The sequence below is a fragment of the Gordionus sp. m RMFG-2023 genome, chromosome 1 (assembly GCF_954871325.1).
Source record: "Gordionus sp. m RMFG-2023 chromosome 1, tfGorSpeb1-WG-v2, whole genome shotgun sequence".
In the NCBI taxonomy this organism is placed as follows: domain Eukaryota; kingdom Metazoa; phylum Nematomorpha; class Gordioida; order Chordodea; family Parachordodidae; genus Gordionus; species Gordionus sp. m RMFG-2023.
The window spans coordinates 30623565-30648631 of NC_088775.1; the positions used below are offsets into that span (position 1 = coordinate 30623565).

Here is a 25067-nt window from a genome sequence, read left to right on the forward strand (position 1 = left end):
TGATAGTGAGATGTATCATTATATCATGCATATTATTTTTATATAATAACAATAATTTTCAAATTCGATTGTTAAACTGAATATAAGGTATATGTTACCAATTTAAATGAAAAGCAACTTAATTTAATTATTGATTATATTATTAAAGTAAAATAAACTTTTATTTAAGGTTATACACATAATATAATTGTTTTTTGGATATTATAATATTCAAATTCAAATAAATTTAATCGTGTCGGGTCGAAAAATAATTTTTGTAATATATTCTATTCTTTATTCTAATTTTAGAAATATAAAATTCATGCTATTACAAAATTATGATGAAATATTTAAATAATATTATCTATTCTTTAATCTAATTATAGAAATATAAAATTCACGGTATTACAGGGAAATTTTAAAAGACAGGAAATTATAATCAAATCACGTCCCTGGACAAAAAAATCCGAATTTCATAAGGGTATTTCGTAGCAGAGACGATTCCAATGGCGTCCTCCTATGGGCATAAACCCGCATATCTTAATTCTTATTATAAAGTTGTTAGAGGTAATTTAGGCGAAAATTTTATAGACAACGAAGATGAACAGAATGTATAAATTTAAAGTTTGGAGTAAGTAAAAAAACGTCCGTGTATTTATATTTCGTATATTATCGGTCATATCAATTATCCCCCGATACCCGGTTTTCGTAATGGAAAGGAGGGGGGCGTGTTGTAGTTTTATTTTTTTAACATATTTTATAGTATAAAATAATATATTTTTACTGATGCATTAATTTTGAAAGAGCTATATGTATATTTATTTATATATAAAAAGAATAGTAAAGATCACTTTCTATTATTTGTGGATTTTTTATGTTATAATTTATTTTAATATAAAGAGCAAAAAAGATTATCATTATAAATTAATTATAGGATATCGTCAACAGCCGCGAATCATCTATTTAATTTTGAAGAATTTTGAGACCCTTCGTTTAAATGATTTTGAGATGGTCGTAGTCATAATAATTTATTATCAAAATTTATTGTTTAACAAAATAACTAAAATAATTATTATCAAAATTTTACAAAACTAAAAAAGTTTATATTAATAAAAATTTCAAAATTAACATAAAAAAGTGTGTATTAATAAAGATTTTCAAAATTATTTTACAGAAAAAATAAAGTATATCTAAACTATAAAAAATTCGTCCCTTTTATAGGGAAAATAAAAGGCGCAATTATAAATTAAAATTAAATTGGCGCTAAGTGAAAAAAAGAACGTTTTTGTGGAAACGAGTTGTGTTAGTTTTATCGTACATAATTGGGAACCGACCCCCCTATACTTCCCGAAACTCAAAATATACCTTGGGATGCAGGATGGTCTCCCGGACCCAACGGTCTAACTCATATTTTCGGATCACTTTACTGAGGAGAGCTAAAGTAAGAAATCCAGTAAAGTTAGAGAAAACACAAAAGCCATATGTTTTACTTTCACTGTGTTTAACTTAAAACAAGAGAGGGACCAAAAAGAGAAACCTTTTTTTAATTTTCATTTTATTGCAAACAAAGGAGGGGTATCTTTATTTAACTTTAACAAAAACAAAAGAGGGGGACTAAAAAAACTTTTTCATCTTAACCATAATAAGAGAGGGGGATAAAAAAAACTATTTTTTTTCATCTCTAACAAATTTAAATATAATTCTCCTGACTAATAAAATATAATTGTAATATTAAATATAAATATAAATTAATACTTTTTCTGGAATTAATATTTTCCTTTATAATTAATAATATAATTGATTAATACTATTGCCTACTTTTTTCTCGCAAAACTCTCACGACTTACAAAATTTTAATGATAAAATTTTCACAACTTGTAAAACTTTTAAGAATCACAAAACATTTGCGAATTAGAAAAAATAATTTAAGACAAAGTAAATGGCTGGACGTTTGTTCAAATTACATCAATCGAATGCACAGTTATACCTATATAAAGGCGATTATGTATATAAGGTCAAAAGAATTTTCGAAGCATGGCCAAAAAAATTTTATATTTAAATCCGCTGTTTTGGTAAATGTCATTCTCATCAAATGACGAGTCAGTCAGAATTCGCATTATATTCTGTATCTGTTAGATTCATTGGTCTGATCCATTATCAATATTAAGGCGCACACACAGAATCAGACATTTGATCAAATTTAAACAATTTATTGAAAATAAAATTTATTATTTGAATATATTTACTACGATATATAGAAGAGATATTTTAAAAAATAACTAGTTACTTTTCAAAAATGTATGCGATAGTATTATTTTTAACCTGTTGAATAATTGTTAAATTTGAATAATAAAGCATTCTCAAAATTTTTATCATTAAGGCACCCCGTTTATCTACAGACATTTTCAGCCATAATAAACTCTACTTGGCCCTTGGCAGATATTAAATTTAATGAATAACAACTTTATATTGGTGTAATAATTAAACCTGACACCTATTTTAAAAAAAATGTATTCAAAATTTGATGCACATCAAAGCAAATATTAACATTTATATTGTCTGGGGTGCCTAAAATATCGAATATTAAATTATTTGATTTCTTTTCAGATTGGTTAGGAATATTAAATATATAACTAAAAATTATGATATATATTTTTTAATTATATAAATAAATTATAATATCAAATTTACTGTAGGAAAAACTCGATTTTCTTCGCATTATATTTTTAATTTATCCATGATATATCTTATTTTTTCTAAAGTTTAAATTGTAATATATGTATATACACTATTGCCACCTTTTAGGAAAAACTTTTGTGCTTTATATTAATTATTCTCATTTCTTTTTTTAAAATTATAAATAATTTGACTTTTTGATTTCTAATCACATAGTAAATATCTCAGCTATTAAATATTATGAATAATTAGGAAATTTGATTTGATAAATCTTACGATGAATTAACAGATATTATTTAAAATTATACGCAATTTTCCACAAGTATGAATATTGCATTTACCGTTTCGTATAACGGTTTCAACTGTATAATTTTTTTCTTATATTTATACAATTTTTTGTGAAAAATTATAAATTGAAATAATTCAATTTTTTTTAAATATAATTTGGTGTTAATGAGTGATTTGGAATCCTTTCATTTTTACCTTGCACTGACGAAATCTTTTAGGTAGATGACTATTATAAATCTTGGGTAGTTTGAAATGAAAAGTAACAGCTTTCTTTACTCCACGAGGCATGAGAGATAATTTTTTTAGAAAAACATGGATTTGATGGCTAAAAAGATTTTTTTATCTATTTTAAACTACTCCAGAGGAAAACCAAGTCCTTTGGAAAAAATTATACTTATTTCCTGGAGTAAAGAAAATTGGCAATATTAATTTTCATACATCAAAAGGTTTTATAATTCTGGTATCTACTAACTTCTAAGGAGATGATGATCATGAGGAAAAAGGCAAGAACGAGAACATGATATCCGGCCTTAACCCATCTTTTTTTCAATGTTTTACAAATCCTGCGTTAAAATTTTTATAGCCAATTATTATCAATCTGTTTAAAATACAATTTAATTATTTAGAATCTTATATCAACACGATTATCTTAATTATTCATAAAAGCCAAATTATCGCACGTGTATAACAAAAAGAAGCTGCTTCATATCTTAAATGAAGAGAAATTTCAATATTTCCTACATGTAATTTTATGTAATCGAATTTTATTAATGTAAATCATAAAGTAATTCACCCATAGTAACTTTTAAAATAACCCTACTATTAAAATGGAATATGAGCGTCCTAATAAACTATTAAGGAAGTGGATATAAATATAGAAAATAACCCAGTTTATTATGAAAACAAACGGATCATTGATATCATTAGTACATGGGGTTCATGAAATTCGGTGATCATTAACAAATCAAACATGCATTGTAAACGTTAGAGCTTTAACAATATTATAACGTGTGTCTTGATTGACAAAAAAATTAATTTGAATTGAAACCCGATGTTCGAATTTCATAGAATTAAAAACAGCCGAATAGTCAATAACATGCATGTTTAACAAGATATTTAAAATATTTAAAAAATTCAAGGAATGATTACAACAAAATAAAAATTGATAATTAAGATTGCCAAATTATGGATAACGCCAATTAGTTCGCGAGATAAATTTTACAAAAAAAACGATTTAATAAATATAAATTTTTAACATTCATAATGCATAAATATTGTTAATTTTTCAAAAATGTGATAGACCCAACCCCCCTTCCCCTCCAAAGACCCGAAGCGAAGAAGTTCGCTTATGAGAGCCAATTTTGGAAATTAGAAATAATATTTTAATCATTTAAAGTTCCGGCATTTTCCCCCGTTCATTAATTAATGGAAATATGGGTAACACCGGCAGCGGAATTTGAATGTTTATGGTTGATTTTGATCAAAAAAAAATGAGTGCAGTGATTCAAAAGAATCCAAAACGTTTAGCGGAGGAATATTCGTTATTGAACAAAGAATCACTAGGAAGGTTGAATAATATGTTATTTTCGGACACTCTATTCAATATTAATTTTTGATCGGTGCGCAGTTGAAGAATGGTCGAAAGAACAGACACGAGCGTTTTGCGTTGTTGACCATCCGTTTCTGGGCTTAAAAACTTTATTGCATATTTTATTTTAAAATATGTATGACATAAATACATACGAAACAATACAAAATTTTTAATTTTTATTAATATTAGATAATTAAAAAATAATGAAAAAAAACTGCATTTGATATTGAATATAATAAAATATTAAAAGCGCACTTTAACGAGAACGTTCTTCAGGTATTCCAAATTTTGCAGAGGCTCTTTAAAAGTAGTATTTACATTCTCTACACTTTTTCCCTCTAGGAAATCTTCCAACAGATCAGCTTCTCGGCGAAATGGGAGGTGCCTACCCACGCATGCGTTGTCCAACCTCCTTATTTCACGCTTCAAAAGTTCAATTTGTTCTGTCAATCGGCTGGAATGCCATTCGTTTTCGGCTAGGAGTCGGGTCAGGTGGGTTTCACGCGATTCACTACCCGTTTTTGGAATTTTAGTGGCGGATTTGGAGAGGGTGGAGGAGAGGTGGGTCGGAAGTAATAATCGCTCTAGGGTGGACACAGATTGGGGAATGACATTATTGTATTGGTCACCGCGAGAAGAAGTAATGTGAGTTACCTTTGATAAAGTATCATGGTATGATGGGTGAGGAGAGTGAGGCGTGACTTTTTTAAAAAAAGAAGAAAAAATGTTACGGCAGTGATCATATAAAAATGCTAACACCAAAATTGTCGATAGCAAAAAATTAGTGGCAGAAAGAACGGAATTGAAAATGCAATTTAGTGGGCTCAGATAAAATGTGTATATAAAATAAAATGAGCTCTAACATATCAATATAAGAATTCAGTTAAATTTCGCCTAATTGTTCCAAGAAAGAAAGAAAGAAAGAAAGAGAAGAAAGAAAGAAAGAAAGAAAGAAAGAAAGAAAGAAAGAAAGAAAGAAAGAAAGAAAGAAAGAAAGAAAGAAAGAAAGAAAGAAAGAAAGAAAGAAAGAAAGAAAGAAAGAAAGAAAGAAAGAAAGAAAGAAAGAAAGAAAGAAAGAAAGAAAGAAAGAAAGAAAGAAAGAAAGAAAGAAAGAAAGAAAGAAAGAAAGAAAGAAAGAAAGAAAGAAAGAAAGAAAGAAAGAAAGAAAGAAAGAAAGAAAGAAAGAAAGAAAGAAAGAAAGAAAGAAAGAAAGAAAGAAAGAAAGAAAGAAAGAAAGAAAGAAAGAAAGAAAGAAAGAAAGAAAGAAAGAAAGAAAGAAAGAAAGAAAGAAAGAAAGAAAGAAAGAAAGAAAGAAAGAAAGAAAGAAAGAAAGAAAGAAAGAAAGAAAGAAAGAAAGAAAGAAAGAAAGAAAGAAAGAAAGTGTTAATGCGATCAAGTTTTAAGCGAAATTAAATGCGTATTTGCCAAAAGCCAATTTTTAAGGCAAATATGTTTTCTTATTTGTTTACTCTATCTGAAGTGATCTGTTTTTTTAAAATATTTTTTGCTTAAAATTTTGGGCGTACAAATAAAATAATGAATTAATGAGAGGGAGAAGGGGGAATTGCTTCGAGTAATTCCGAAATAACACTGCCTACCTTATATCGTCTTATATTCATTAGCATAGTAGAATCCTAGAAACTAAGAATATCTATCAAGTTATTGTGCTTTGCGGATGAAGCTTAGCCTTTGACACTAGACTATAAATCATCTATCTGGAACCCAACAAATTAATCGAAATAAATGATCAGAAAATTATTTTAACATTTTATCGAAATTTTTAAAAAATTTTCTTCCTTTTTTATGTACTTGAAAATATGGCATCGTCATTTCTAACAAATTCGTTCAACCCATTGAACGGCTTTTAATAATATTTTTGATAGAAAAATTTCATAAAGCAAATAGTTTTGAGAGAATATAACAGCATTTTTAAGAATAATGAACAAATAAAAACAGCATAAAATGGGGGGTGGGGGGGGGGAAGAGCAAAAAAATCAAGCTTAAAATATTATATTAACAAAAATGTTAAGGGATTCAAATTTATAACTTTTTTATTTTTGTATTTTCTTATTCTTATATTTTATTTTGATATAACCTTCGTGTTATTTTATATTTAACTTAGCCATTCAAATTTTATAACATATATAGATCGAAAGATTTTATTTTAATTTTTTTTAGATATTTGTTCTTATTTTGCAAATAAATTTGCCTTATGAAATGAATAAAGTTTAATGACTGCACAAGTATTACAAAAATTATGAGCAGATTAAAAAATAATTGTGATATTTTAAAATTTGGACTGGTAGATTATATTTTACATAGGGATTGTGATAGTAATATAAAAAACAGCTTCCCGAAAAGGGGTTTTTTCCATCCCTTACAAGTATTATTAATTTGGACATTATAATAATTAAATTTCTATTTACAATATACTTATATTTTGGTCACTGTAAAGTAGGTGCTAAAAATAAAAGCAGTATAGTAGAAACAGCTTCTTTAGCCTTTATATTTAACTTAGTATAATTTACAAAACGGGTATTTCAGTTACAAAGATGGGCACATTATAAAGATCATGGCCCTCGAGATTCCCGTTGTCCCTCCTCAAAGACATTTATTACAATTACAAAAGTATCATTTTTTTTCTCTTCAACTTCAATTTTACAGGGCTTAATTGTCCAGGACCAGAATTACCCATAACATCTTATTCTAAATTACCGAAAAAACAATATAATCATGGTCATAAATTTGGTTATAGTTTTAAATGAATCTTAAAGGAGCCAGAGACCCGCCCAGTGCATCTATAAACAACATCTTCCGCTTTATAATATACAGTTTTTACCATCTCGTTTCATGGCCCATCCATATTTAACACGTGTTTTCCTCCCTCCCTCAAAACTATAGGATTTAAAATAATCAATAAACTTGACATAACTTCATTTTTAAGATGACCGCCAAAAAACAACAACTTCTAACTCTTTCTCTCTATGTAGCCTGAGTACTAGTACCGAATCAGAAATTATTAATACAACAAACACTTTTAAAAAAGACGATGCGGGGACTGGGTGGCATTAGCTACATTTTTCTTTAGGCTATTAAATCAAATATTAGGCAGTCAGTCGTTTCTGAACCAACATCCCACTATTCTCTAACAATATCAGGAGAGGGCAGCTTCCTTATGAAATAATTCTTATACTATTCGGCGGGAAACTTATCGCACTTAATAACCCAGATTGGCGCATTGCTAATAGTTATGGGTTCAATTTTGCGAATCTTAAGGCTCCGAGTAAGCTATCACCGATGTAGCCATATATATTTAAATAAATAAACGTTTTTAAACTAGATTTTAAGAATATATATTCAACAGTTGAAATCGTCAACGTTTTATCAAACTTTTCATTGTACTAGACAGTAGGCACTGGATACTATTATTTACAATAATCAACAGTTATCCCTCTTTTCTACAATATGGCTAGCATACATTAAAATCCTCTCAGGGAATTCAAAAAGGAGACCTTCCCCAGGACCCGTTCTTTTGTCTAGGTATATAGGATATTATAAAAAGTATTAATTTTATCGAAACATTTTTTGGGTCTATTATTTAGATTATAGATTCCTGGTAAGTCCTCCTACTGAAATATCCAGACTTCCAAAAATAATCAAAACTCTCTATTTTTCTTGACCCTATGCGAAATGCCGTTGGTCCATGAATTAATCCTGTTCTTTCTCCATTACCGATGAGGTGTAGCCAATACAACTTTCTTTGGCCGATACCAAGGCGAAGTATTAGCAGGAAAGTAAACTTATTTTTAATCAAGCCTCAAATTATTTAGCACCACCTGGTAACGGTTTAAAAAATAAAATCCAACCCAGCGGAAAATTTTCGTATATTGTAAACTTATTTCTTCAAAATGATAATTATGTAATTTCAAGGAGGATAATATGATCAACAAAGTGGTTTAATCATGTATTATAGAGAATAAATTATTTTGAAACTTTCAATTTCCCACACAAAACTTAGTATCGCACAGCTAGTTCTATTTTATTTTTATGTTATTTATATGCTCCAATATCAAAAAAGATCCAAAGTAAAATGTAAAATATTTTGTAATAAATTTTTTTTAAAGAAGCAGATCATTCTTGAAATTTATATTAACAAACTATTCCTGAACTAATTGTCATCTAATTACATTATAAATAGGGCTGTGCCGATATGTAATATCGGATCGGCACCCATATTTAGCGTTTTAAAAAATATCAAATCGGGCCAATCTTTTTAAAAAACTGATCCGATCCGATATTTTTTATTATTTTGGTTATTATATAATCATATAATTTTTTTTATTTTATAAATAATTTCATAATAATAAATTAATGAAAGCAACATATACAATATTTGTTGTAATGTTTAAAAAAAAAGTTTTATAAAAAGAAAAGAATTTTAAAACATCTAACGAGTCAAGTGTTGCTAAACAGCTCGATTTCGCCAATTTTAAAAACAATTAACTCAAAATTTTAGCCAAGAGTAAATTACTTATGCTTATTGATTTCTCCCACAGGTATCAAAAAGGTCTGGATTTCTATTGGCGAAATTTCAAGGCACAGGCAATAATAACCTGGTAAATTTTGATTTAGCCCTTTAAAAATCGACTAAATGGAGTTGTTTAACAACACTACATTCACCCATAAACTTTGCAAATATTTTAAATGAGAATAATAACTTAGGTAAAATAAAAAAAATAAAATACACTTAATCGTTAATGAAAATTAGTTGGTTTTTCAACGAACTTCTTTGGTTGGCCATGTTTCCGAACTATATAGAATGTTGTACTATGGAACTGTAAATTCTTCCCTTTAATTTGTGTGGGATTCTTTTGTCAAATAGCACTCCAGATAAAGATCTCCACTTTAACCACCCTTGATTAATTTTACTCTTTATCTCTTTTTCTATTGTGCCGTTTGTTTGTATAGTGGAGCACAAATATTTGCAACTTTAAATTGCCGATATCTGCCATTCATTTATATCAATACTCTTTGTTTCATCTCCTCCTATCACCATATACTCCGTCTTTTCTCTATTTACTTTTAGTCCGTGCTTTTCTAGGATATTTATCCAACTCACTAATCTTTCTTTCATTTCATCCTTGGATTCGGCAAGTATCACAATATCATCTGCAAATATCATATTCTACGGGACTGTTTGAGGTATAGACTGTGCTAATACATCTATTACTGTAATGAAAAGAAGTGGGCTGAGAGCCGACCCTTGATGAACTCTTTCGGCAATTGTGAAGCCTGCTGAAGTACCTGTTGTGCTACGGACCATTGTTGTATGGCCCATATACATATTCTGTATTTGTTATATATTTTTCGGGAACTTTTTTGTGGCGTAGCGCCCACCAGATAAGTTTTTTTGGGATTCTATAGAAGGCCTTTTCTAGATCGAGAAAGATCATGTGTAGCTTTTTGTTCTTTTCCCGGTATTTTCCACTCATTTGCCTAATTGCGTGGATAGCATCAGTTCTTGATCTTCCAGGCAAAAAGCCAAACTGAGTCTCTCCTATTTCGATTATGTCTCTTAATCTTTTTTCTATTATTTTTTTGTATAGTTTTAGACAGTGTGATATTAGTTTTATGTCCCTGCAATTTTGACAATTGTGTGGATCCCCTTTATTTTTGAAGATAGGGACTAGATAGCTCTGCCTCCATTTTTAGGGAACCTCTTCATTTCCAAGTATTTTATTGTACAGAATTGTGAGGAAATGTATTCCATCATCTAGTGCTTTAAGGCTTTCTATTGGAATATCGTCTGGACCCCTAGATTTGTTGTTTTTCATATGCTTGAGGCATGTGATTATTTCTTGTTGTTATAGGTTGTACAAGGTTTTGACATGGGGAGTGTTCGTCTAGATGTAGTATGTGGGGATTAAAGTTGAGAAGCTCCTGAAAATATTCTTTCCATCTATTCATTATTTCTTTTTCCTTTATTATCAATTTCCTATCTTTATTTTTTCGAAGCTCCATTTATATCCCTAGAGTTCTTTTCTCGCTGTTTGGCTAATCTGTATATTTTATTTTGCTCTTCTTTGGTATGTAGTTCTTCATACAGGTCATTGTATGCCATAGATTTGGCTCTTTCCACCGCCTTTGTAGCTATTCTCTTAGATTTTTTGTAATTTGTCTTGTCATCTGAGTTTTTGGATTTGAACCATATTTTATATAGGCCTTTTTTCTCCTTTATAGTGGTTTGTACCTCTTCATTCCACCACCATAGTTCTTTGTATGATTTGTTGCCTCCCATTGTCAATCCTAGTGTCGATTTGGCAGTGTCTGTTAATCTGGATGATAGGTCTGTCCATATTTTTTCACTGACTTGTGAGGAATCTATAATTTCAATGTTTGCATTGATTGCAAAGGCATCTGTCATTGTTTTTAATTTGCCCCATTTGATGCATGGTTCCAGCTTTATCTTGTTTTAAGTGGATTTATTTGAGATGTGTAAATCCATGACTAGTAGCTTGTGTTGTGCGGCGATATCTTCTCCTAGGATGACTTTGCAGTCTATTACATCTTTTAATCTTCTGCGAGAGATTAGCATGTAATCTATCTGTGTTTTCCTTGTACCACTTTCTTATGTTATTAAATGACTGTCTTTTTTCCTATAGTAGGTGTTGGTTAAGGCAAGGTCGAAGGCTTGCGCAAATTTCAGTACATGCTCTCCTTCATCATTTCTTTCTCCATATCCAAAACCACCATGATGCCTTTTGTAGCTATCTCTTGTTTTCCCATATGCGCATTTAAGTCACCACCTTTATGACTAGGTCATCCTTAGGGATTTCCATTATAGCTTCATCAAGGATAGCTCTAAATTCATCTTTCTCTTCTTCCTTGCAACCCGTTTGAGGAGTATATACTGATAGGATGTGTAGTATTGATTGACCAATACAGAGTTTTATCTTCATTGGTCTATCAGAGATCCTGTTGACTTCCATTACTGAGGAGGTTAGATCTTGACTGAGGATAATACCGACACCGTTCCTATTGCTAACAATTCCATTATAGTACAATTTATACCCATCTCCAATCATTAAAGTCTTCTTACCTTTCCATTTCGTCTCTTGTATGCACGCTATATCAACTTTTCTCTTGTTCAACATTGATGCCAATTCTCTCGAACTTTTCTCTTGTTCAACATTGAAGCCAATTCTCTCGTCTTACCTTTAAGCGTCCCAATATTCAAACTGGCTAATCTTGTCTTCTTTGCTTTGACCTTTACTTTACTTTTCACTGGATGGAGGTCTACACCCTGCGCGTCGTTTGGACGGAACGCCCTAGCTTTCATATTCATATTTCCATTTGTTTCCTTCATTTTGTTTATTGGACAGGTATCCTTAGCACCCGGCTGTCCAGGCCTGTCGGTGACCGGGGTTTTATCTCTAAGCTCCGAAATTCATCTTACCATATGTCTTTATACATCAGTCATCGAAGAAAAACTTGAAAGTTTTTATGCTCCTTACCAGGATTGAACCTGCGTCCTTCTGTTTCCAAGCATACATCTAACCCATTAGGCCACCCCGGCAATTACATAGGTAAAAAAAAGGTGATGGCAAAAAATTAGTACAAATAATTTAACAGGCCGGAGCAGACTTTTCGCAAAATTTAACGTGCCAGGCTTTACAGACCTTTAGTTTATAAATTTCATGCTCATTGACAAAAAAAAAGATCCCTTTAAAATATATAGTGTCAATGGAGCGGGAGTGGGAACAATTTGCCTACATATTATTTTCAGGGGTTGCCTCCAAATAATCTTCTCTCATTAAAACTCTGAATACATATAAAAGATCACTTGTTCATTGCTATTAAAAGAATCATCGAGGTTCGTGTCCCGCCGAGATCCAGAATTAGCGCCTTGATAAACAGGTGAACTTTTGTTGTAGTTGGCATTAACGTCTACATTCGAGTCATCCAATATTCTATCACGTGACAAGTAACTTTGTAAGCGTTTTTGGCATTGATCAAATTTTTCGGCGTTTTGGTCTTGACATCTCGCGATCTGTGTTAATATGAGTGTGAATCTTGATTCCGATTATGATACATATAATTTTAGGAAGAAATGAAAAATGTTTTAAAGTTTATAGTTTTAAATTAACTTACCATCTCATAGTAAATAATTTATTTTTCTTAATTGAATTCAGTTTAAAACAGGTTTTGGGACACAAATCTAGGTACCGAAATTAAAACTAATCTACTTTTAAAATTTTCAGAAAACGGTTCTAACAAAAGTGCAAAATTTATATATAACGCCACCCACTTCATATATATTCGTCTAATGGCAATTTTTTATTTTATTTATAATTACATATATATATAAAAGAATATGAAATTTTATTAATTTATATTTAAAAAAATGTTAAAAATATAGTGCTGATTTCTAAAAAAATCAAACGCGTAACGTTCACTTTCAAAGAAAAGGAACGCGTTCACGTTCGTTCAAAATTTTATGATAAATTTTTTTTTAAATTTAATTTAATATAAATAAATGTCTTATATTTTTTAACACAATATATTAGCTATGTTAAAAAAATATATAGTTTTATTTTGATAATATAAATATAAATACAAAATAATATAGCGAATAAAAAGATATTTTTATTTACAAAAAATTTTTCTTATTAATTTTTAATAACAATTGTTTTCCAAAATTTTCATCTGATAGACAGGAACACTTGAATACGGCATTAGCCATACTAAAAACGCTCTCTACAGGGGCAGATGAGGAGATTGCGGTATTATGCTTAATAAACAACTCTTTTAACGTGGGGAATATATTAAAAACATTTATTGTTTTGTCCTTTGCTTCAAAAAATTGAGATAATTATCCTCCTCCAATCCATCCTCTACTTCCTCGTCAAAAAAAAGGATATCTCGAAATTAACAGTTCTTGCATTATCATTTCTAGGGTTTTCAATGCATTTTTTCAATAACGCTATAAGTTTATTTTTTATAGGTTCGTTCTGTAGAAGTTTTATCCATGGCCATTGAAGCTTAAAAGCTGGATAGTATAATTGCAGAAAGAATATATTGATCTTCATATATATGTTCAAATCTTTAAAAAAAATAAAATATATGCAATTAATTATATAGTGATAAGTTATTAATCCCATTTAATAATGCGACTATCAATAGTTGACCATAATTTAGACCACTAATTTTTTTTAATTTTAAAATAACTATCGTTATTGTTGGGGTCAAATAACCTAAATGCATTTTTTCTTCAAATTTAATGATTTTACTTAGTTGTATTATATAAAATAAAATAATTAATATTACAATCAAATGTCGTTTTAAATTGGAACTTGAAGATTTTGAAACTGATATAATACTTTTTGGGCACATTTTACATTTGGTAAGTATTGAATTAGTTCCTTCAATATAGGATGTTGCTGTAAAATATTTATCATATTTGGGCTATGGTAATATTAATTAATCTGATTTTGAATTTTCAGAATCAGATAATGATGATGAAATAATAATATCCATGCTTATGCTAATCTATTAAATTAAAATATAAACAATATTCAAATTAATAAACTATAATAATGGTGTGTTAAAAAAAATTGAAATGTGTAAAGGAAAAACAGTTGATTATAAAATATTTTTCTTAAAAAATTAGGATTAATATTAAATTTTTCAAATTAATAAAAATAAAATAACAAAAAAGTCCTTTAACTTACTCTCAGAAATAATAAATTTAATTTCTTAATCTAACACTGATATCACAGCCTTAACCTTGGATTAATAATATGCTTTTTATATTTTATTTCTTTATTAATTTTATTTCTTTATTAATTTTATTTAAAAATTATAAAGTTAAGAATTTTATAAAACAATAATACTTCGCTTGTTTGCGTAAAAAACATTAGTCCACAGAAATTGTTTTTCATAAAAATAAAGAAAGAAAAAAAGTTTAATTTTTTGCAAAGTATAATTTTAAAAGGTATAATTTCCAAAAAGTGTGATTTTTTTAAAATGTATAATTCCAAAAAAACGAAAGTTTTATTTTAAAAAAAATATAATTTTTAAAAGTGAATCCTAGAAATTAATAATTTTTTGTAATGATGATTATTCATAAAAATCAAAAATCAAATATTGGCGTTTAATTTCTTAATAATAATATTTTCTTTCTTTTCCACCAATCAACAATATATAATATTAAAAATGTATATAATTATTTATATAATAGGCACAGCGATGACAAAAAGGGTTTTTAAAATTGAACAAACATTAAATTCGAACGCGTTCTTCATAAAAAAGGAACGCGTTCACGTTCAAAGTTCGTTAAAAAATAAAAGGAACGCCGTTCATCATTTTTTCCTAAAAAACGAACCTCGCTCCGAAAGCGTTCAAAATGAACGCGTACTATAAAAATACATAATAAAATATAAAAGCGCTCCATAAATTACGTCAAATTTTATTATCTATCTTAAATAATGGTCCATTTGAATTTAACATTTGATTGTATCCCAAAGAAAGAAAGAAAGAAAGAAAGAAAGAAAGAAAGAAAGAAAGAAAGAAAGAAAGAAAGAAAGAAAGAAAGAAAGAAGAGAAAGAAAGAAAGAAAGAAAGAAAGAAAGAAAGAAAGAAAGAAAGAAAGAAAGAAAGAAAAGATATTAATATTTATGAGATCCCCCATGATTCCCGTGTAATCGATATTGGATGAAGATGTTAATCTAATGTCTTAATATTTTAAAGCGTTTATTTTATGAAGGCCAGAATTCCATCATTTTTGGAACTCATAAATTCCCATATCATAACGGTTCCTTTTTAACAATCAGTAAGAGATGCTTTATTCTACTTTCTTAATGCATGATCCCTAATACTACCATAGTTCATTACAAAACGGGATTCATTTATATGGAAGTTATTCCATTGTTCAGGGTCCAATTATTGTATTTAAAGACCCCATATATTTTTTAAAAATTGTTGTTTTTTTTATATAGCCTAAATTAAAGAATAAGTTAGGCACAATACTGTTAAGATAAATAAATACTTTATAAAGCGAATATTTCTTTTATAAATTCTTCTTTGTCCATTTTATTGCGAAAATCGGTTTTCCTATAATAGAATTCCACTCATAAATCAAATCCTAAATGTTTGCATAACGTTTTTTAAGACAAGATCTTCTCTAGAATATGTTTTATAAGGCCTGCTAACTAACAAAGATTGGTGTCTAGATGATCTATCGCTTATTTCCTGAAGCTTAAATTTTAGTTCAAGAAAGACCTTATAAGATTACATATATTTTTATCTAAGGATTTTATCGAATCACATATATTTTTATTTAAGGATTATCCACGGACCATAAAAATATTATTTACTAAGGATTAATTATATATTTTTTATATGAAGTTTGGTAGTATACATTGTTTAAAATTTTGGGTGATTCATTTTTGGGAGTTTCTTTAACAGAGTTTGAGCCGGAACCAAAACCTGTAGAACGGTTGATGCTAAACGTGGTCAACTCAACATTATTGAAATTTTCTAAACAAACACCAATATTAAAATGCAATAAGACCCATTTTTTTTAATACGTATACTATTAATCTGCATCGGACCTAATTTTTCAAGCCCAGCCAGGCCCGAATTTATTTAAATATAGAAAATAATTTTTATAATTGTTCAAAATAAACAATATATGTTATATGGCGTCTAGTTTCTATAAATAAAATAAAATATTTTTATTTTACATTAAAAATACAACATAAAATTGATAAATTTAGATATATTTTTAAAAAATTCCAAAGCCCGACATTAAGCCCTGCCTAGCCCGAACCCGATTTTAAAAATAGGCCGTCGGGCCTACTTTTGCAGATCTCTAACATGTACTAAAGCCGCCCTCTCTTCCGATCTGTTATATATCATACCCCGATGCATAAAACCGTCAAGGTCAGCTATAAACCTGGTTTCAACAATCACCGTTTAGCTACAGATGTTATTCGAAAAGCAACGAAATCATTTTTATATATTATAACCATGTGGCAATGACGCTCCAAACCAAAAAAAAAGAGAGTTAAATACAGATTTGTTAAACGGTACATTCGGCACCGTCTAATATAAACACTCAAACCGCGCTAAATTTAAGAACTGAAACCAAATCCCGCTTTTCTTAAAAAATATTCGGAAGAACCGTAATCCTTATTAGTCCAGGTTCAAAATTCTCATAAAATTTCGTTTGTATAAGAAACTTTTCAAGTATTACTCCTTCGGAAAATATTTTGTCGTCAACTTTTTAAAGTTAGTAAGAATTAGGGTAAACAATCATGTTCAGTTTATCAAGGTGCGATCACAATATAATATTGCAAATGGGAACAAACTTGTTCTCCCATTCCGCAAAGATTTGAGACAACATAAGATTCTTAATACGAATATCGACCGCATCGTTTATAACGGTTCGATTTGACGGACTAGTCTGAACGAATTTAAAAGATTTCGTTATCACGGGAGGTGTGGCTTGAATGGACCGGTCAGTTTTAGCGGAGATCAGTGATTCATTGAGAACGACTTGCACTTTAGCCTTAATGATAAGGTCGGATTAATAATTGTTCTAAAAAATTAGAAAGGCACATTGTTATAAAACAAAATATAAACAAATGTTTTCCTTCATACTATATTAATGAATATTCAAATATATATGCCGCATGGGAATTCGAAATCTCTCAATTTGAAAAATCTGATTTGACCGGATATGCATTCCGTCATAAAAATTAATATAAAATAAGAATAAACGTTCAGAATTGTCTGAAATTGAAACAAAAACAAATTTCCTATCAAATCAAAATTTTCTAGATTCAAAAAAAATAAGCTCTCAGTAAAATGTTTAAAAAGTAATTAAAGAATATTAACTTTTATAATATAATTATTTAATATAGGTGCAAAAAAATAACAAAATTCAAATTTTATAGATAAAGATTATTATTTTTTTAAAAAAAGAAGTGACTTAAGGGACCTATTTAAAGGAATAGCAGGAGCTATAAAACTGGGCAAACTTTCCTGAAGCGTTTCGACGTATATGTTACTCTAAAAAAAATTTAATCATAAAAATCTGAGATTGTTCTAAGTTACCAAGGACACTCTGAGTAGGATATTCACATTTCCCTTCAGTTAAAAGTTAACCGTGCCCATTTAGTGTTTAAAAATAATAAAAATAATCATCTACCCATATTTTTCTTGATTGGGGCTTCAGATATAGAGACATTATTTATGGCCCATTGGAAAGAGTTCTGAGAACGATGCTCAACTCCTGCCCAAACAATCATATATTTAAAAACGAGTCGAATACTTTATAAGAGTTGTGTTCGGCTTTGCAACGACCGAGTTCCCTTTGAAGATCCGCAAGCTTATGCCCGAAGAGGGTCTCCTTGAAGGAAGTTTCGTTTTGGGCTGATAATCTAACCCTATCAATTTCTTCCAACAGATTTTGGTGTCGAGTCATTGTTTCATTTTCCTATTTTTTATGGTTATTTATAAATTTAAAAAAAATTGTTAAAATTAAGATGAATGATTTACGTAGCGAATTTAGGCTAAGACCATACCAAAGCGTTCGAGATATTGCGCGTTTGGTAGTCGTTATAAAAAAAAATATAAATAAAATTATAAATTATAAAGATTAGTCTTAAATGTATTCTATTTAAACCTAAGCCTAATTACTTTAAGATATAAATTATTTGAAATTAATACGACTAGTAAAAACAGACGATAACAGTTTTTATGTATAAATGGTCGAAATATCAAAATTTTTGTAAAACGATAATCAGAGACGCTCAATTATTAGCTTTCTATCTTTTAAAATTATACGCCCGAACGCTCTGGTGTGCAGCCTTAGACCTCATTTATAGTGAAGGCGATATGTGCACGTGTTGCGTTATTCAACGCATATTAACAAAACCCAATAAATAAGTATAATATTTATAAATATGGAGCGTTATGATGATAACACAATAAGATTTGAATATGTTGCGATGTATATTTCAAAAAATTATCACCTCTACGAAGAATCGACTGTGCTTTTGATAGCGTTAACTAACGCAACGCTTGAACATAACACGTTTACTATAAATTAGACCTTAGAAATAAACTGAATATTTAAAAAAAGGTAAAATTTGTCGTGATGGTTAACAAATTTATTCCTATAAATGGATAGATGATAAGATAATATCGGCAATAGGGTGTGATTATACCAAAATTTTGAACCTTTTCCGTAAAATCTTCGATTCGAATATCAAGTAATGCGATTTTCTCATTCAATTCCTGGATACGATTTTCCTTCTCATCTTCCAAACTTTTCAACCGACCTGAAGAAAGTTAAATTCGATTTGAATTATACATCGTCTAAAAATAAGGTAAAAATAAATTATCGAATCAGCTTTCTCACCCCTTTCCTACCTGTCCCGAATAGGAATTAAAACTAAAAGTGGGGATGGGCGGTGAAATTATGCGCGACATGATGGGTCACGGAGTGAGTTTGGTTAAATTTGAAATTATTAGGCGTGACGGGGCTTCCCAATTTTTGCCGGGGTGATTGGGCGTGAACATGAATTTCCCATGAATCAAAGAAATTGTAATTTTTAAAATTGGTTTTATGAATATAAATTTGCAATTTTAAAATGATAAATTATAATATATATTTGCTAATTTAATTTAACTCTTTTTTAAAAAGAAATAATTTTTTAAAAAAAATAGGCATTTTATAACATCATTTTTTTTTCTCGTCATAAAATTTTAATTGAATGAAAAATAATTTAAAGTTTCACTCCCATGCAATGAAAATTAAGTAATAAATTTAATTTAATTATGTTTTATTTTCATTTATCTTTACTGTATACTAATCATTTGCACTCAAATTATAATCAGTCAAAATTAAAGGAATGTTTAAATTTTCTTATATTTACCTATAAATTGATGCAGTTTAAAATTTAATGAATATAACTGGATTCAAAGATGATGAAAGATACCATGTTCATGCCATATATTAAATAACATAATACATTATGTTTTTGATAATTGCTTACCTGAAATAGCATAACTTTAAGTATAGTGCAATATTTTAAGCAATCTGTAGCAAACAAAGACTTTCAATTAAGATATAATAGATGGAATTATGTATATATCATGATACAAAGTTACTTAAAATCATATGATGAAGTATATGTTTACCTGCTTAATAAACAAGAATTAAATAGCGACCATTGATTTAAATATCACGCGTTAGTTAGATAATTTTTATCAATATTCGAAGAATGCTCAGATAATCTGAGAGCAGATTCTCATCCCACTATAAATGAAGTTTATTTATGGAAACAAAAATTAATAAAATTTTATCAAATATTGGATTGGATTTTTGGTAATATCGGATTGGATCGTTGAAAAATTTGAATACAATATAGCACTATAAAGAATTTGAAAGAAAAAGTTAGAAGTTAATAACCTTTTAAAATAGCGATTATAATTCAAAATTTTTATAAAAAAAACCCAGAAATATTTTTATAAAAAATCTAACATAGCCAAAGGCCTACAGTAAGTTGACCCAAAGACCTCCAATAAAATTCATGGGGAAAACCCTAACTATCCCACCCCCCCCCACCTGGTTACGCTTATGATATTATCCATATACATTAATCTTCCAGGGTCAAAATGTATTAAAAGATTAAATATTCCGAATCTCACGAATAAAAGATTGGCTGTAATCACAAAGACGATCTATTCCATTGATGCTTTATTAGAAAAAAAATGATATAAATATGAAGGAAAATCAACTGTATGCTTTTTTTGTATCATAAATAATACCATAAACATATTTGATAACTTCTTTGATTTTATGCACTTTTAAACTAGAATGGGCACATTCCTACCCTCACCTTAGAGTGCTGATCTAGAGCTAGCTTAGCTAAGCTAAACTTAAATTTAGTAATGGCTGCTCAAGGCTCGGGGGCGAAAATGATTTTGTTATTAAAATGTAATAATATAATAAATAAAACGTTTAATTTTTTCCTAGTCTATACAAGGCGCTATTCAATTTATAATAAACGGATTTTAAAAATATTAACAATTTTTTATGTCATAAAGTAGTGTTAATTAGCGACAGCTAGTTTTTACTTTGAAAATTAGGGATAGTAGTAGCGCGCTATTTTTGAAACTAGCTTTTAACAACATTGTAAAAAAAAATTAAATGATAGTAGTATATAACGTTAACGTTTTAAGCGACATTTTAATGTTTTTTTTAAATAAAAATAAATGTTGGTCATTATATTAGATATGTAAATTTCGATATCGATTCAAAAATCATTGATTCGATCAGGTATTAAAAATATTGGTATACCACTATTTAAATCTGGCAATTTTACTTTTTTTTGAAATGTTTAAAATCAGATATTTGGAACCGGAAATAGAACCCCGAAACGAAAATCCAGGAACCGGAAACCTTCTTTTTTTTAATTTACAAACCGGTTTAAATAAAAGTGCAACAAATTTATAAAACGCATCAAATAGGCAATATTATAACATATCGATAATTTATTTAAAAATCTAACTTTCATTCTTTGTTTCTTTCTTACTATGAAGAAATAATTTTCTTAAATTAAGTTTTATTCACTTCTAATTATAAATAAATATTTTTAAAATAAAATTGAAATCATAATTATACAGATATCCTGCTCATTGTTCGTTATTACATCTTCCAAAGTTTCTAACTGTTTCTTAAGCGCCAAGGTCTCTACATCCTTATCGCCCATTGATTCTTTCAAGTTATTAATGCATTTTTCGTAGCTTTCAATTTCAAGGTCCTTGACCCTAACAGGTACAACAATGAAAAAATATTTGTGCGAATTAAATTTAAACATATAAAATAATAGATTTTTTTAAAATATACTATTTTTTTAGCCTATACCGATACCACGGATACTAAAAAAATTATGGCCGCCGACATTAAATATCGGATAGGATATGTGCCGATATAATTTAAAAAATCGATCCAATATTATCGTGATTATATGATTATATATATTATAATTATTTTATAAATAATTTGTAGTAATGATCTGCATCGGGATTAATTTTTCAAGCTCGGCTCAGCCCGAAATTTTTTTTTAAAAATTTGTCAAACGTGTTATGCAGATCTCTAATTTCTAGCGTTGTCTAAATAATAGTTAGAAGTTGGTTGCATTTTTGCAAGAAAATTAGAATGTAACGTCAAAATAACTAGTTACTTTATATGTTTATATGATGATTTCCCAAATTTAAAAAAAACAAATATAAATGTCTCACTTGTATCAAGCTCCTGTAACACGTAGTCCAGGGAAGCTTATTTTTTGAGAAAAATTAGCGCACCAATTATGGGCCAGGCCAAAAAATCCAATTAAAAGAACGCTAGGTGAGGAAGAGGGGAGGGAGTAAATAGGCAGGCGAATTTAAAATATTTTACAGGTGGAATGAGAATGGGATTATATTTATTTAAAATAGGGCTGTACCAATATTAAATGTTGGTATTGGATCAATGCCGATATTGAACTTTTAGAAAAAATATTGGATTGGCCGATGTAAAAAATTTAACCGATACCAATCTACATATTTTTATACACATTTTTGAACTAATTTCCCTTTCTTGTAATAAATCTTCAATAAAAGAAATAATATTAACTATTTAAAATTTTGTATTTTTATTTGTCTATTGTTAATTCCATTGTTTTTATTAGAAAGAAAGTACAATAAAATTAAAATTATAATTAACAAAGGTATCAACATTTAATCTCCAATCAATCCTCTTGATTATTGGAGTATTATTGCTCAAAGATTTCCAACTTTAGCAAACCTAACACATAAGTATTTCAGCTGGTGATATAGATACCCCTCTCATAGAAGAAATATTAACACATAAACTAGAGGCTCTTATCTTTACAAAGGAAAATATAATTATTATTAATAATTTTATATTTCAATATTATATTATTTTATTAATTGATATCAGAGACCAGCAGAGGTGCCATTTGCATGTCCCGAGTTTAATATGTTCAGGCCTGGCCCAGATTTTTTTTAAATATATTTTATTTATTTTAAATTTATAGCTAATAAAGGCTATTAGTTTTAAAATTTACCAGCCTGGGTATTTAAAAAAAAAATTTTTAGGCCTGGCCCAAGTATATTTTAAAAAATTAAAATAAAGCTGGGCCCATGTACACAGGCCAGGCCTAGGATTGGGCTGGTAGGTCTCTAATTGATATTTAACCTTTCAATAATACTGTGAAAGATATGAAACAAATGCTGTAGTGGGGTCTAATAGACGCAATAAAGAAAGAAATATAAATTTTTTTTTAATTTATCATGATTAGAATACAAAATATACCCTTCTTCAAAATTTGGAAAGGTTCACAAAGATCAAAATAAAAATAGAGGGGTGGGCTTAGCCCTTCATAATCACCTTCACAATTTATTCCTGATTATTTAGATAAATACCTAAATTTACTCATTGTTAATAAGAGCCCTGCATTGGGCCTATCTATTTCTCAGGTCAGAATCCAAGAAAAATGTTGCCTCAATATTTTACAAAAATTTATCTGAATCGGATCCAAAGTTTTATCTTAAAATTAGGATTGTGTGTATTTTTTATTGAAATGTTTAAAAAAAGTATCTGAAAATGTAAAACAATATTCAATAATACATCATTAAAACAAAGTAATTTAAAAAAGGTCAAATTCAGTCCAAAATAAATTTATTAAGATCTAAATCCAACCAAATCTAAGAAAATCTATACCTAAGTCAAGTTTTGTGATTGGACTTGTTAGATCCTAACTTAAATCAGTCCTAATAAGCTCATAAATAGAAATAGCAAAAAACATATGTTAGTTAGATAGGTTAGTGTTTATCCCCCAATTATATGAGAGGTCTAAATATTATTAATTTAAATAAAATTGCTACCTGTGAAAAATATATCATAATTTATCCTAATTTTACCTAATCATTTCTTGGTTATCTTCTACCTGACCAAACTGTATGTGTAGTCTGATAACTTGCCCATTTAGGAATTCATTTTCTAACTTTAATTTATCAATTTGTTTTGATAATTTTTGACTCTCTTCTATATTATGTTTCTTTTCTTTGTTTAATAGAATGTTATTTTCTTTGAGGCTTATAATCTCTTCATTCTTTACTATCAACTTTTGCTTTGTATTTTATTATAATGTAATTAAAAATTTATTCACAAGAGTTTAAATGCAATATCCTTATTCAAATTGTTCATAAAAAACAAATTTAAATATTTTTAATTTATGTTTCTACTTTATAGTTTTCAATTTCAGATTCATTCAAAAATAGATTCTCTTTTTTAGGATCTCTCACATCATGCAACATATCATTGATAATTAGGCTATTATTCTGATAATCAGTGTTACTTTTTGCCTCGTTACTTTGGTAATACAATTGTTTTTCAAGTGCCACACACTTAAAAAATAAGGAAAAATTATTAACTTATACATAAAAAAAACTTTATTTTTGTAATCGTTTAGCGATTTTTTAAGTTGAATCGCCAAGCTTTTTAGCTTTTGATTTTCCAAAATTTCCTTGCTCTCGGCCGATTCCATATAACTATATTTTTTTTAAGGTATCATTTCATCACATGATAGGTAAAGGGGGTTAATGATGCTTACTACCAAAGGCAGTACCGAGCAAATAGCTATTTTACTATTTTTATTTTGATGGGTACTACCAATTGTGTATTTTTAATTATTTAATTTTTTAACGAAACAATCAAAAACGAAACTGTTATATATCCGATACGAAACTAGCATATAATTTTTTTAAACAACAATATGGAAAGCCATTTTGATTTAGGATTAAATGATAGTAAGGTAATATTAATATTTAGAAAAATAAATAAGATAATATAATTCTGTTATATATTATATCTTATATTTGATAATAATTTTAGATTGTAGGTGATGAGTCCACTAATATGTTTGAGTCAGTAACAGGGTTGCCATGTCTTCCCCCATCAGTAGGAGTCTTCCACAATTTTTTAGTTTACCCACATACATCTCACTCCCACAAAACTCCCACAATTAGAAATCTCCCACAATTTTTTAATTTCTCCCACAATTTTTTTCTTAGCATTTTAATGTTTTTAATATATAAATAATAATTTTGAGAGACAGTATTTGATTATTTTTATATTTTTAAAATAAATTTTAAATATTTATTCGAAAAATATGTCTAGTTCTTTTATTTTATTTTTCCGCTCTAAAATAAATTTTTTATAAAATTCTTTAATTCTCCACTCGACATTTTTAAAATTTGTGTTAGAAAGAATAGAAGTTAGAACAGTATGTATAATTATTATAAATATATTTTAAATTACTTAATATATTTTATATCGTTATCTAGAATTGCAGTGCTCCACTCGACATTTTCAAAATTTTTGTGTTAGAAGAATAGAACTTTTAGAAGTGGATATTATTCTAATCTCTAATTCTTTTAAATAAAGTTAGTGGAT

At 28.4% G+C, this 25067-nt stretch overlaps 1 protein-coding gene across 2 annotated transcripts; it reads right to left on the minus strand.

Annotated features, from left to right (window-relative positions):
• Positions 1-3750: 3750 nt before the first annotated feature.
• Positions 3751-24201, minus strand: LOC135931168 (GRIP and coiled-coil domain-containing protein 2-like). Of its 2 annotated transcripts, XM_065468079.1 has the most exons (11): positions 24064-24201; positions 23858-24019; positions 23534-23742; positions 21231-21376; positions 18782-18882; positions 17871-18035; positions 16906-17105; positions 12378-12606; positions 6344-6395; positions 4790-5235; positions 3754-4639 (listed from the first exon to the last, which is right to left on the minus strand). In XM_065468079.1, the coding sequence occupies exons 1-11, from the start codon at positions 24157-24159 to the stop codon at positions 4448-4450; spliced, it is 1998 nt and encodes a 665-aa protein (XP_065324151.1). In that variant the 5' UTR covers positions 24160-24201; the 3' UTR covers positions 3754-4447. The 2 variants fall into 2 exon arrangements, with proteins under 2 accessions (XP_065324153.1, XP_065324151.1); XM_065468081.1 differs by lacking the exon at positions 16906-17105 and having other exon boundaries at positions 3751-4639; positions 12378-12584.
• Between the last annotated feature and the right edge of the window lie 866 nt (positions 24202-25067).

Coding starts and splice junctions, on each gene's coding strand:
- LOC135931168 (XM_065468079.1), bottom strand. CDS start 24,159: ATGGAATCGGCCGAGAGCAAGGAAATTTTGGAAAATCAAAAGCTAAAA. Junction 21,377..23,533: donor GATAACCAAGAAATGATTAG/GTAAAATTAGGA, acceptor TGTACCTGTTAG/GGTCAAGGACCTTGAAATTG. Junction 6,396..12,377: donor CTTTTAATAGCAATGAACAA/GTGATCTTTTAT, acceptor TATTATTAAAAG/CCGTTCAATGGGTTGAACGA.